This window comes from Bacillus rossius, chromosome 3 (genome assembly GCF_032445375.1).
Source record: "Bacillus rossius redtenbacheri isolate Brsri chromosome 3, Brsri_v3, whole genome shotgun sequence".
NCBI lineage: Eukaryota > Metazoa > Arthropoda > Insecta > Phasmatodea > Bacillidae > Bacillus > Bacillus rossius.
In genome coordinates this window covers 37,121,572-37,134,475 of record NC_086332.1, presented here as the reverse complement: position 1 = coordinate 37,134,475, position 12,904 = coordinate 37,121,572, and the positions used below count along the sequence as shown (strand labels likewise).

The 12,904-nt window shown below is 38.2% G+C and overlaps 1 protein-coding gene across 3 annotated transcripts in view; it reads left to right on the top strand.

Annotated features, from left to right (window-relative positions):
- The window catches only part of LOC134530532 (uncharacterized), a 127,285-nt gene that overhangs the window by 78,093 nt on the left and 36,288 nt on the right, over positions 1-12,904 (top strand). For all 3 annotated transcript variants that reach the window (XM_063365431.1, XM_063365433.1, XM_063365432.1), the window contains exon 4: positions 7,191-7,374. In XM_063365431.1, coding sequence (XP_063221501.1) covers positions 7,191-7,374 — 184 coding nt within the window. The remainder of the gene's footprint in view (positions 1-7,190; positions 7,375-12,904) is intronic.

The window sequence follows — 12,904 nt, the reverse complement described above, 5'->3', positions numbered from 1 at the left end:
GGTAGACCAACAGGTGTGGCACCGCAGACAGGCGGGAGAGAGCCCAGTCCAAGGGGCTCTTAAAAAAGGGAAGGGGTAATACTTCCTACGACAGTTGGAGGGAGAAACAAAAAATGAGTAGGTGGGAGTGAGAAAAGAGCTACATGGGCGGTGCGATCTGCTCGTAGCCGTGTCGAACAAGAGGGCGCAACTGAACAGGCGGAGATTGGCCACTAAAAATAGCTGTGTGGTTGGGAAATGCCCACATCAATAATTAAATTTTAAATATAAAGAAAACATTTATAGGCCTATTTCTTAAACATTTCAACTTAAATAAAAAATTTATTTTACAAACATTCTTAGTTTAGAATTTATTGAATGCTGTATTAACGGAGTGATGTATTAGGTATAATTGCAAAATACTTTTTTTTTTAATAATTTTTGACGGTGTTAGGATTATCTTGGCATCAATTCAATGTGCACCTGTGCAGACGTGTGCTCGTGTGTGTGTGCATATATATATATATATATATATATATATATATATATATATATAATTTCAATTAAAACGTAAGTAATGATTTTTAACATTCATACTTTGCCACTTTGCAGTTTTTTTTAATTTTTGAAACAGAAGAATAAGCATTTTAACATAGTATTTTGGTTGTTTTGTAATGACAAATAGATAACCGTAAACATTTATGGTGAATATTTCCAGTAACGTACAACCACAAAATAATAACAAAGGTTGCCGACATTTCTTTTCGAAAATTTAACGACTTTTAGGTTATTTTGTCTTTTTGATTGAGTGGCGCAAAGCCGTCCAGCCCTGAAAAACCAAAGGTGGTTGGACCACACCGAAAACAATAATTAAACAGTTTTAAATTACATACCCTTGAAAGTATTGCCCGGTTCTTTTTACAATTTATTTAATAAAAAAACTTTAATTGTGCTAAGAAAATAACTAATTATGCGGCACAACCGCTAATCCCTCAAACACGAGTTGTGTGGTATAATCACTTCAACATGATAGATGCGTGTATGATCAACTTTCAAGACTTGATGTAAGTTTTTGGACATACGCCATTGCTAAGCAAATTGCATAGCAATGGCGTATGTCCAAAAACTTACATCAAGTCATGCGCTCCCATTGCACAAATATTTTAAAGATAACATCAACTTTCAAACTGGACTGTCTCTCACACGTTTTTATACCAACTGTATCAAATTCTGTTTGCTGCTTGTTTGGAAATGATAGATATATCGCAGACGTTAACCTGTTTTTGTACTGTCGAGGATCTAGCCACTGTCCCTTCTTTCTCTCTGACTCCTTTTTATTATTATAGTCCGTTGTTACCTGTTAATATGAAATTGGTAAATATGTTTCTCCACTACTTTTGCTTTTACTGGTGTAGTGTCATTATTTATTGTGCTGAATATTATTACTATTTGTGGGCGCCAGGATTCTCCCCTTATTAAGCTTGAGTGTGTGATAATACCATAGGACATGGGTATTTCTATTATTATAAAACAAATTACTCTCAAATATTAAGATTTGGCTCACACATATTTTTTTTATTCTAGGGAACAAAAGGAATCCAAAATCATAAATTGAATTAATTAAAATACATAGCTCTATCTCTGTCAGCACAAGAATTACTGTTAATGTTATTATAATAAAACCTATAAAGATGTTGGCACTCCAGAACACATGTAGTTTAAAAAAAAACGTCTGGATTTAGGTTACGCACATTTACTCCAAATTAACAAATGTCTCTCAAAGTCTAGGATTTATTATTTTTACACAGTTTTGTATTTTTACCTCGGCTAGTTCTCAGTTTTCTTATTGATTGGTCGGTAGATACACAGAGAAACGTCTCCCTGGACCTCTAGATCACCAAGTCGTATGTTAATGGGTATTTAACAAAAATAATAATTTTTATAGATTTTGTGTGTTCAAAAATACTTTACAGTCTTTTCAAAGTCTCAAATCACAACAATAGATCCAATTTAATGTTAGGTAGTGTATTTTACAATTATTCCATACCAAAGATGAATGGTGGAAAATAGGGCATATGATACTCACATAAAAATATGCACTCCTAATTACTTTATCGTTTTGATAAAGCCCTACCAATAATTATACACTTTAATTCAATCAATCCTTATCGTCCATTTGTGCGGATGCCTATTTCCAGCTTACATTCTTGTTGATATTTTTCTCTTTGATATACTGCATGCAAGTCCCATCGAAGCCATCATAAAAAACTATATATTTTTTTTTAAATTATTAAAACTTATGCCTTTTTTGGCAAGGCGGCTCCTCATTGGCCGGAATCTAGTGACAGTTACACTTAATTAACATTTAACTTTTGAATCAGGTGCTCAACAATAACACCAAAACATAATATTCACATTAAATTATAAATAACAATTACTGACCATAAAATGTTACATAATTAAAACATCCATCAAAATATTACTTTACCGTTGTAAAACTCAATTGTCTCTAGAGGGGTCTCTCATATTGTTGGATTTTAATGTTCATATTATACCATAGAGTTTGTATTTCATAGATACTCATTAATTAAACCAAAGAGCATGTAATTAACATAAATAAAATATTAGGTGACACAACTATAATTAAAATAAACAAATAAATATAAAATCTGAACTAGACTATTGTTGCAGTACAGTACTTTCTAATATATTGTCTGGGAAACAAGCATACTCCAAACGTTTATATATATATATATATATATATATATATATATTGTAAAGTTCCCCACTTGTGTGACCGGCTCTTTTCACTGCCTGCAAAAAATTCGTCAAGGGAAGATGTTGCATGCTGACCATTGGTGTCAGGAACGTAAGACAACCTGTAGGGATGTATCTTACGTTGTTAGGTTTTATTCTATGTCACATTAAATAAACGGCGCATCTTCAAAATCTCGTATTTAAATATTAACTTTTACTTGTTATAGTGTTAAATATATTTATATTCTTTTTTTTTTTTAAACAATTAGTAGCAAATATACATTTCTTTTAAAACTGATTGCTAGAAAATTTTTAATAAATTAAAACATAGTTTTATAAACAAATATATAATCATTAAAATTATTTAGAAAAAAATGGGCTTGATTAGATATGAAACTTTACAGGTATAGATATAGAATGTTAACAAAATACATGCAAATAACTAGTGATCAAATATAGAGTGAGCAAGTATCGAGTGAGCAAGAATCTATTAAGCAAGTATCGAAGGAGCATTTGTGCTTATTCCACCGAATGACACCCGACATACATAGAGAGATGACTTGAGCTGGTACCCCGAGAAACACCACATCCCCTGCTCGTTGTCACCCCGCCTGACGCAGACCTCGTGGTCGTGGTGAGAGCGAGGTGTCGTCGACGTGCTGCTGCCGGGGCAGCCAGCCACCCCACGCCGTGGCTGTAGCATTCCCGACAGGCCTTCTGCCTCCAGGTCTGCCTCCTTCAATGACCTCTCCCCGGGTCGCTTTGATCTCCTCGCGTCTCCCCTCGCGGCCCCGTGGACACTCGGCGGTCCGCTCAGCCGCCAAGGAGCTTGAACACGTTTACTGTTTCCAACCTCCTTGGGCGCTGTGACCTCCTCGCGTCTACCCTCGCAGCCCCGTGGACACTCGGCTGTCCGCTCAGCCGCCAAGGAGCTTGAACACGTTTACTGTTTCCAACCTCCTTGGGCGCGCGGTGGTGAATTTTCACGTAATCCTGGCCAATACCTCTACCATTACTTAATTTACCACCAAGAACAACATAATTAATTATTTCTACATTTTCCAGTGATGTTCAATTGCAATCGCTTAATTGAGTTATTTAGAAGTACAATTAAAATTCCGGGAATTTATAAACTGGAATAAACAAAACTTACCTGACACGAGTAAATATAAATTTAATAAATTCAAACTTATTTGAACAACCAATTGGTTCTGACGTGTTCGTGCGTAATCTGCAGGGGCGGTTGCAGGCAGTTTAAACACTTCTTTCGAATTGTTTGATTTTTTTTCTAACTCGTCAGAACACCCATACACCGTAACCGTAGACTAAATGTGTTGATGTTTCCTTGAGCTGGTGGTTTTTTTAGGGGTGCTCCAAGTTCGGCTTCCCCCGGTGCATTCCAACATGTTCCACCAGCCAGGACACGTTCAGGAATGGTAAATACATACGGGCTCGAACTCAAGCGCCTATAACAACCGCGTTTGTTTTTTTTTTCTTTCTTTCTGCCGCTCCAGAGCTCGCAGTGGTTCTCTGCTATGACACCCGGATTGATTTTCTGGGTAAATTTCCTGAACTCTGGTCCGCTTCAACAGCAAAATTTATGTGCGAAAAAAAAAGTATGGCTGTCCATTCCGCTTCCTGTCACGGGCAGACTGTTCCGCGAAAAACCGATCAATCAGGCTACGTGCTGTCGATTGCTCGGAATGCGCGAATCTGACAAATTGCGCTCGAACTTTATCCGGCATTCAGAACTGATGAACCCCGCAGAACAAATATCGGCATGCATTTAACTTTCCGATGGTCTGCACTGAATATTGCAGTATCGCGAGCGCCATTATATATTTCCTGGAAACTCTTCCTGCCAAAAATTTTGCGTTGCCGACAACATATTTTTTTTTATCCTCTATAAGTATATATTAAAATGTAAATGTTCGTTCGTTCAAAATCTTAAATAACTGAAAGTTCCTCACCGATTACTTTGAAATTTTGACACAACGTTGCATTCAAATACGTTCGTGTTTTTATATACCTAAGACATCAGTGACAAGTAAAAATATAGATAAGTAAAAATAATGTATATAAATGAATGTTTGTGTGTTAGTATTGTTTTTAAAAGATAAATATGTAGATAAGAAGATATAGACATAGAGAGATAGAGGTATATAAAGAAGGGATGAACAAATATAGAGAGATACAGAGATAGAGTGAAGGATATAGCTATACAGATATAGAGAAATGTAGAAATATATAGACAGGCCTATATATTGAGATATAGATAGAAACAGAGCTACATAGGATATATAGAGGGAGATAGAGTGATATGGAGATATATGGATAGATACAGAGAGATAGAGAGATATAATGTTAAATATTTTAACAGCCAATTTCCAATACAATTGTACTTCTAATAATTACTATATATTCATGTGTTCTATATTATATGTGAAAAAATGTGTTAAATGTTTGTTTACTTTCAAGTGTTTAGTTTTGTTTTTGGATACTTAAATATATGGTTTTCTAAATCTATGATTGAATAAGAAGTGGTGTGAAAATTATTCATATTTATCTTTTATTCTAAACAAAACCGTTTGTGAAAGGAACTAATTTTTTTTTTTTTTTTTTTTAGCTGTTGTTTGATGCGAAATTAACAAGAAAGGTTGCCGGACTAAATCAGTCAATAATAAACCATCCTGTAGGTCAGAAGTATATCTTGACGATTGTAATTAATTGTGATAAACGTTATTGCATTATGAGCGAAGTATTCAATAAATGTTCTACAATACTCTACTGAATAATTTCATGATAATTCGTGAAGAAATTTAATATTATACTTAATGGATTTAAAAAAAAATAATAGAACATTTTAATCATTGCAAGAATTTGTAAGAAGACCGTAATATTGGTTCGATGTTATAGTTCACATCAAGAGATGATGTAAAATACCTAATATCTTACAAGTGAACTAATTTTAATACAATTAGAACATTAAGATTTAATAATTCTAACTTATATTTTTAAATTTCGATTAAAATGGAAATAAATTAATAAACATGAATTAACACAATTATTACTCACTTCAAAATAACAGTTCAAGATTTCAATAATTATTTATTAATTAACAATCAATATTCCTCACTGTTGAAATACCCACACCAAAGATAAAAATTTGTGTGTTAAATTTTGAAAACAGGATTGATCATAATAAATTAGTTTTTATTTTAATTTAATATTATATATAGGTTTGATGTGATCGAGCATTCGAATAGACTGATTTGGTGGGTCTTTATATATCACCTTAGCGCTGAGTTATAGTGCAATAGGCTACATAGACATACTGTAATTCATTAACAGTGGTTAATAATGTTATGGCCTTCGAATGAATGAACAATGACAACATGTCCGCCACTCCGCGACACGAAAAATACGGACCTATCTCACGGCAATTCTTTACATTATAACTATATTGTCATAAAGTTAAAATACAAACAATTAATATTCAACGCACGGAATTTGTTTAAACATTTTCGTACTTTAAACTTTTAAGAAGGCGTCGCACTGGAATCTGTTTTTCCCAGCTCACTGACAACATTGCTGGCAGTTCAAATAAAAGTGCCTAAATTTATTTATTCGTATTAAAAGACAACCCCCCCCCTCCCGCCTTTTTTTAATACTTGATATCAAAAATGTTTAGGTACGAAGTGTATTTGGATTGTAGTTGTTTAAAAAAATGTGTTGTAATTATAATGTTTAATATTATTTTTTTAATTATGAAAACAAACAAGAATTTATTAAAACGCAGTGTAATTCATAGAATTAAATGATAACCTCACCGTGAACCTCTTGTTCATATCGCTGAAAAAAATCTTTTTTTAGGACTAGGTTGACAAAATATTTTTATAGTCACTCACAACATTCTTTCCAGTGTGAGTTGATGTACCGCATCAATTACAATTTTTTTTTTTTTTTTTTTTAGTGTTTAAAAAAAATGCGCTTAAGTGATGACCTACCAGTTTGAGAACTAACGCACGTTCGAACGTTCTTATCGGCAGACCTCGATCGTGTGTTTGGTTATCGCGTGCAGGTCTACGACCAGGGGCGCAACAACTAAATTTTCAAAAGGAGGGGGGGGGGGAATATACCTTTTTTTAATAAAGAATCATCGATCCCCCCACCTATTGAAGTGGGTGGTCCGGGTGTCCTCCCCCCGGGAAAATTTGTATTTCAAGGTGGAAAATGGTGCTATTTAAGCAGTTTTATTATCTAAAAATTGATTACACAGCTAGTGGAAATAACGAAATTATTTATCCGACTTTCACAGCACTTTCTTTGCCCCCGTTTGCCCCCACTTCAAGAATTCAGGAAGTGGGGGGGGGGGGGGGGGGCAAAATACCCTTGCCCCCCTTGTTGTTGCGCCCCTGTACTACGACGTCGTTGCTCTGTGGTCTGTTACGCAGTGTGCAACGTGACGATCGACTCGCGGCGGCTGGCGGCGGCCTCGGGCCGCACGTTCGGCCAGATAAAGTCGCCGGCGGCGCCCGGGCCCGCGACGTGCCGCTACCTGCTGCGGCCGGCGGCGGGCCAGAGGGTGGAGCTGCAGGTGTACCGCCTCGTCGGCGCCGGTCGGCTGCAAGGCGACAGGTCTGTTCGCGCCCCTGTCGCGTCCCAGGCCTTACTGGCTCGTGTCGCACGCTTGCATGCACACATGTGTGCATATATGTGTGTACAATTGTATATGTATATCTGTATGCATAGATATGTGTAGTTCCAGGCCGTGGTTCTGTTTTTACTGACTCATGTCGCACACTTACATCCATATATGTGTGTATATATATGTGTACAATTGTATATGTATATCTGTATGCATAGATATGTGTAGTTCCAGGCCGTGGTTATGTTTTTACTGACTCATGTCGCACACTTATATGCATATATGTGTGTATATATGTGTACAATTGTATATGTATATCTGTATGCATAGATATGTGTACTTCCAGGCCGTGGTTCTGTTTTTACTGACTCATGTCGCACACTTACATCCATATATGTGTGTATATATATGTGTACAATTGTATATGTATATCTGTATGCATAGATATGTGTAGTTCCAGGCCGTGGTTATGTTTTTACTGACTCATGTCGCACACTTACATGCATATATGTGTGTATATATATGTGTACAATTGTATATGTATATCTGTATGCATAGATATGTGTAGTTCCAGGCCGTGGTTCTGTTTTTACTGACTCATGTCGCACACTTACATGCATATATGTGTGCATATATATGTGTACAATTGTATATGTATATCTGTATGCATAGATATGTGTAGTTCCAGGCCGTGGTTCTGTTTTTACTGGCTCGTGTCGCACACTTGCATGCACACATGTGTGCATATATGTGTGTATGCATAGATATGTGTAGTTCCAGGCCGTGGTTCTGTTTTTACTGGCTCGTGTCGCACACTTGCATGCACACATGTGTGCATATATGTGTGTATGCATAGATATGTGTAGTTCCAGGCCGTGGTTCTGTTTTTACTGGCTCGTGTCGCACACTTGCATGCACACATGTGTGCATATATGTGTGTATGCATAGATATGTGTAGTTCCAGGCCGTGGTTATGTTTTTACTGACTCATGTCGCACACTTACATGCATACATGTGTGGATATAATCATCATACCAGAAGGGCGTATCAACACTTTTTTGCAATATCGAGATAATTGGCGTAAGGGTATCTAATAATGTGATAAATAAATGTGGCAGAAGGGCGCATGGTCAACGTGATTAGATTAGGTGGTGGTGAACTGTCACATTATGGCATATAACAAGAAAAGTAAATCAGGTCATGCTAGATGGGCGTATGTGCACAATCCCCTGTAAACTTGCTTTTTCGTTGATACGCCCTTCTGGTATGATGCCCTCGATTATGTGTATGTATATATGTATGTGTATATATGTGTACATGCATATACGTGTGGATATGTATAAATGTATATATGCATATGCTTATATATGTGTATGCATATATGTGCATAGTATATTATGGACTTTTTGATTGGCCGAACTTCAACATAATAAATATATATAGTGCATACGTCTTGCTTAATTAGCTGGCAAAGTTTATTTTTTTAACATAACATGGATAAGGCAATCCAAATGGAATAAATAACTTAAAATAAGTATTTTTGTTCAAAGCCAAAGATTGTTGCTACTGGATGATATGGTTTAATAATATTTTAGGAAGATTTATTTAATTTTATTAAGCCGCTTGAAATCATAAAAAAATTAACTTTAAAAACTAGTTAAAATTAAATAATTTTTTTCTGAATGAAATTGAACCCTATCACATAGCAGCTAAAAAAAATTACTTTAAACGGTAAATGTAGCAGTTTTATATTCAATTTCAATTTCCTTGCCCATACTGCGCAAAAACGATAAAAAAAATGCAACTTGCCAGCTAATTATGCAAAATGTATGCGATATTTTTTTTTTTCATCTTGTGTAAGTTCAGCCACTCAAAATGTCGGCATGTTTAACCATGCAGAACGTAAATATAAAATAATTACCTGGAACGGGCCATCCATCCTTAACGTCTTGTCGACAAGACTGTCTCCACGCATCCATGGCGCTGTTTAAAAGTGAAACTAATAGAGTTAGACAATCTGTGTTTAAGTTATAGTTTTTTGCATTTGTTAACAATAGTGGCTAACTGAAGTCTAGCCCAAAACTAAAAAAAAGCAGGAACGATCTTTGCGGGAAAACAGGTCCGTTGTAACTTTGTAGTTGCTAATGCTGATTGGCAAAGCCTGCGAGTCTCCGGAGTGTAGGCACCTTCGACGAGATGGCAAACAATTATCATTTACCTAATACAAATCTTGGACATACGCCATTGTAGTTTCGCATTCAAACCTTGGTCCAAATGTTATTTTTATACGACTACGTATTAGTGCAAAGGAATAAAAATAATGTTTGAAGGTTAAAAAAATTAATAACTATATACTTTAGTAGGCATAATATGAAATTTGTTTAAGCTATTCAATGCTGGATGCAATGAGTTAAAAACATTCAAAATATTTTCACTGTTTGAAATATGAGAAAATGTATCAATCTTTTTGGAATATTGGAAATAATATGAGATGTCATGAACACTATGTTCTTAAATTTTTCATAAAGTTTATAGAATTTTCCGGAACGTTTTCAGAATAAATAGGTACTTATAAATCTACCTACGCCTGTAGGCTTTGCCAAAAGGAATTTTTTTTTTTTTAATTCTTATTTTGCGTTCGTGAATTTGTTTTCCCATTACAAACATTGCAAAACTGCAATGGTGTTTTGTCCGAGAAATTGTATTAGATCAAAATTCCCAAAATGCATAAATCATTTAAAGAACGAACCAGCTATCAGTGTCAAAAGCCCGGCCGGAACCACCTCTGTGCTCGCTTCCCGGTGAACGAGGCATCCTCTCCCGGGAGTCGGAGGAACATCCACCCGGTGACTTCGCCGAAGGAGCAAGACCCTTCCTCGTCTTCGGCGCCCCCCGAGGCATTTTGAGATTGACAGGCTGGAAGCCCCGCCCTCGGCGATGCCACCTTAATTGGCCGCTGCGCGCAATTACTGCCTTCGTCGCGGCGAGATAAGAAGACGGCGCGCGCGGGGGGAGCCGCCTGTCTCGGGTTTATGTCATTAACTGGCCTGGTGGCTTCATCATCGTCTCCCGCCGAAACCCAATCCGCCTCGATCACTAAGCTGGTTGCGCTAGTTCTGGTGAATGCGCAGGGGGAAGGGAGCTTCAGGTGTCTGGTAATCATCACAAGCCCCATGCCTACGTTTTGTCCGGATTTGTGTTATATTTGGTGGCTCCCTCGCTGTTCATTTAAAACCATTATCACAACCTGCATCAGGTTGTTAAATATTCAACGTGTCTCGTATTTTGCACACCAAAAATACTCTTTAAAAAAATAATACCATAACTTATTTAAAAAGCGAATACACAAAACTGTAACCAAAATATGGTGAAAATACGTTGTGTTTTGAGCTACTGGAACTAGACCACGTGTTGAAACATTCAGTGGTTGCCCCGAAAATGATTTTCAACGATTTTCTTCAGGTGGAACCGCGAATAAACTACGTTCGCTGGAATTAATGTTATGCAAAGGCAACGTGGGTACGCTTGTTTGTTGGACAGTTATTCATGCCTACTTCATTTAGTTTGAAATACATCAGTGCCGTGTAATTGCTGAATTATCTTCTGCCTCGCCACTGACACACCAAAAGCCGCCAGTTGTCAATGGCTCGTCTTGTCTTATCTACACGCATGAAGACATTTGGTAGTCATTTTTGTTTGTTTTTAACTTAATTCTTGTAAACAAATATTATAGGGTTGTATGAAAAGTATTGCTTTTAATGCCATAACGTTTTTGTTTGTTACCAGATTGTCACAAATTTTTTAGTACCTGATAGCTACGTGTGTCCATACATAGTGCCCATCACATTCCAAACACTTGCGCCAACGTGTGACTAGTCTAGTGGGAAAACCCGTCTAAGAAGAGAACTCCGAAGATTTTTTGTCGACACCAGGCTTCAATGGCAGCTTTCACCTCGCGTCAGAGGCGAACGTCGCATGGTGAAATGTCGGGGATGTCAAAAACTCAAATGACACCTCGCTGCTCCAAACTCATCTTCACGCGGGACGTCGTTTTCTTCAGTTTTTAACAGACTTACGATTCCTTGGAGAGGAAAGAAATTTATAGTATTGCATGGATGACACACGTGTAAAATCTGGTAAGAATTTAAATTTGGAAGTATAACTTTTCAATCAAGCCTCGTGTATTTTTTTTAAGTGAAAGTACTTGCTTGGATGTCGCAGATAATACATTTAATAGGGAGCAGGGAATACTGTTAAGGAACACACGTCCCCGCGAAGTAACAGGCGCGAAGAGTGGCGTGCGCACAGACAGAACACCGCGAGCGAAGAGGACGCGCGGTCGCAGCAGTGGCGTGCATACTCTCCGCCGAGACCCGACGATAGACTTGCCTAGTGGATGGTTGGCCGTGGCGTGTTCGCGCGCTGGGCTTCGGCCGACTAGCGCAGCGTCGGGAAAGTTTAGTGGGTAAGGTGCTGAGATTGCAGGTGTGACGAACAGAAACGGCATATGGCATACTTAACGTTCGTGAAGATGCCTAATGTGCGCGTGGTGTGTACGGGTAGGGCGAAAGGAATTGCAGCAGAAGCAGTGCGCACTTTTACCAAGGACACTTGCACAACAGACGTGCAACGAACACAAAGACCTTCATATACGTCTCGACCAGCGACTGTTCGAAGGTACCGCGAAGGGTGCTGAACAGCAAACTGAGGTTTGCTGGTGTCTAATAATCACTGTAAACATATGCGCCCGCCTCTTCGCCTGCTTCCTGCGGGGCTTTGGACGTTCGTGCGCTGCGACCACGCGTCTTCTCAGCCATTGGAGTGACGTAAGTATCCGCGCTAATGCTCGCGTCGGTAACTTTGCGTGGTTGCGTTCTCGGACACGTGTTCCTCAGCAACAACGTTTTGTTTTTTGGCATTTCCCGACGCACCTCAGTTTCTGGACACGCTCTCATGACAGCGATGCCGGATCACCTGCCATTCCCAGGGGCGTGACTTGTCCTTCGTTGATTTCCTTGCGAGTCATCGGGTTACTGAATCACGTTCGGCGGGCAGTTTTCTCTATAACCATTGCGTTGTTTCCGACCTTGAAATCCCTGGTCGGAACATACTCGGAGCTCGTCCCAGCTGCGAATTACCGACTCTGGAACCCCTCGGTCACCCAGAGAACCAGCGGTCGGGTTAGAAACACACAGCTTAGAAACATTATAACTTAGAAAGTCATTACTTAGAACTATAACAACTTAGAAATGTCATAACTTAGAAACATGTAACTTAGAAACACACGCCGAAAAAAAAACAATTTAGAACTGTCCTAACTTTAAAAAAAAAATTGGTCTTGTGTGTCTCTAATTTGTGTGTTTCGAAGCTATGAAAGGAAACCCGTTTCGGGAATCTGTGCTTGGGGCAGACCCGTCAAGGGATCCCCAGCCCGACGACGGGTTGACGTAGAGGGCGGTGAGGGCAGTCGTCGGGCTGGGGATCCCCTGACGAGTCTGCTGCAAGCACGTGACCCGCCGT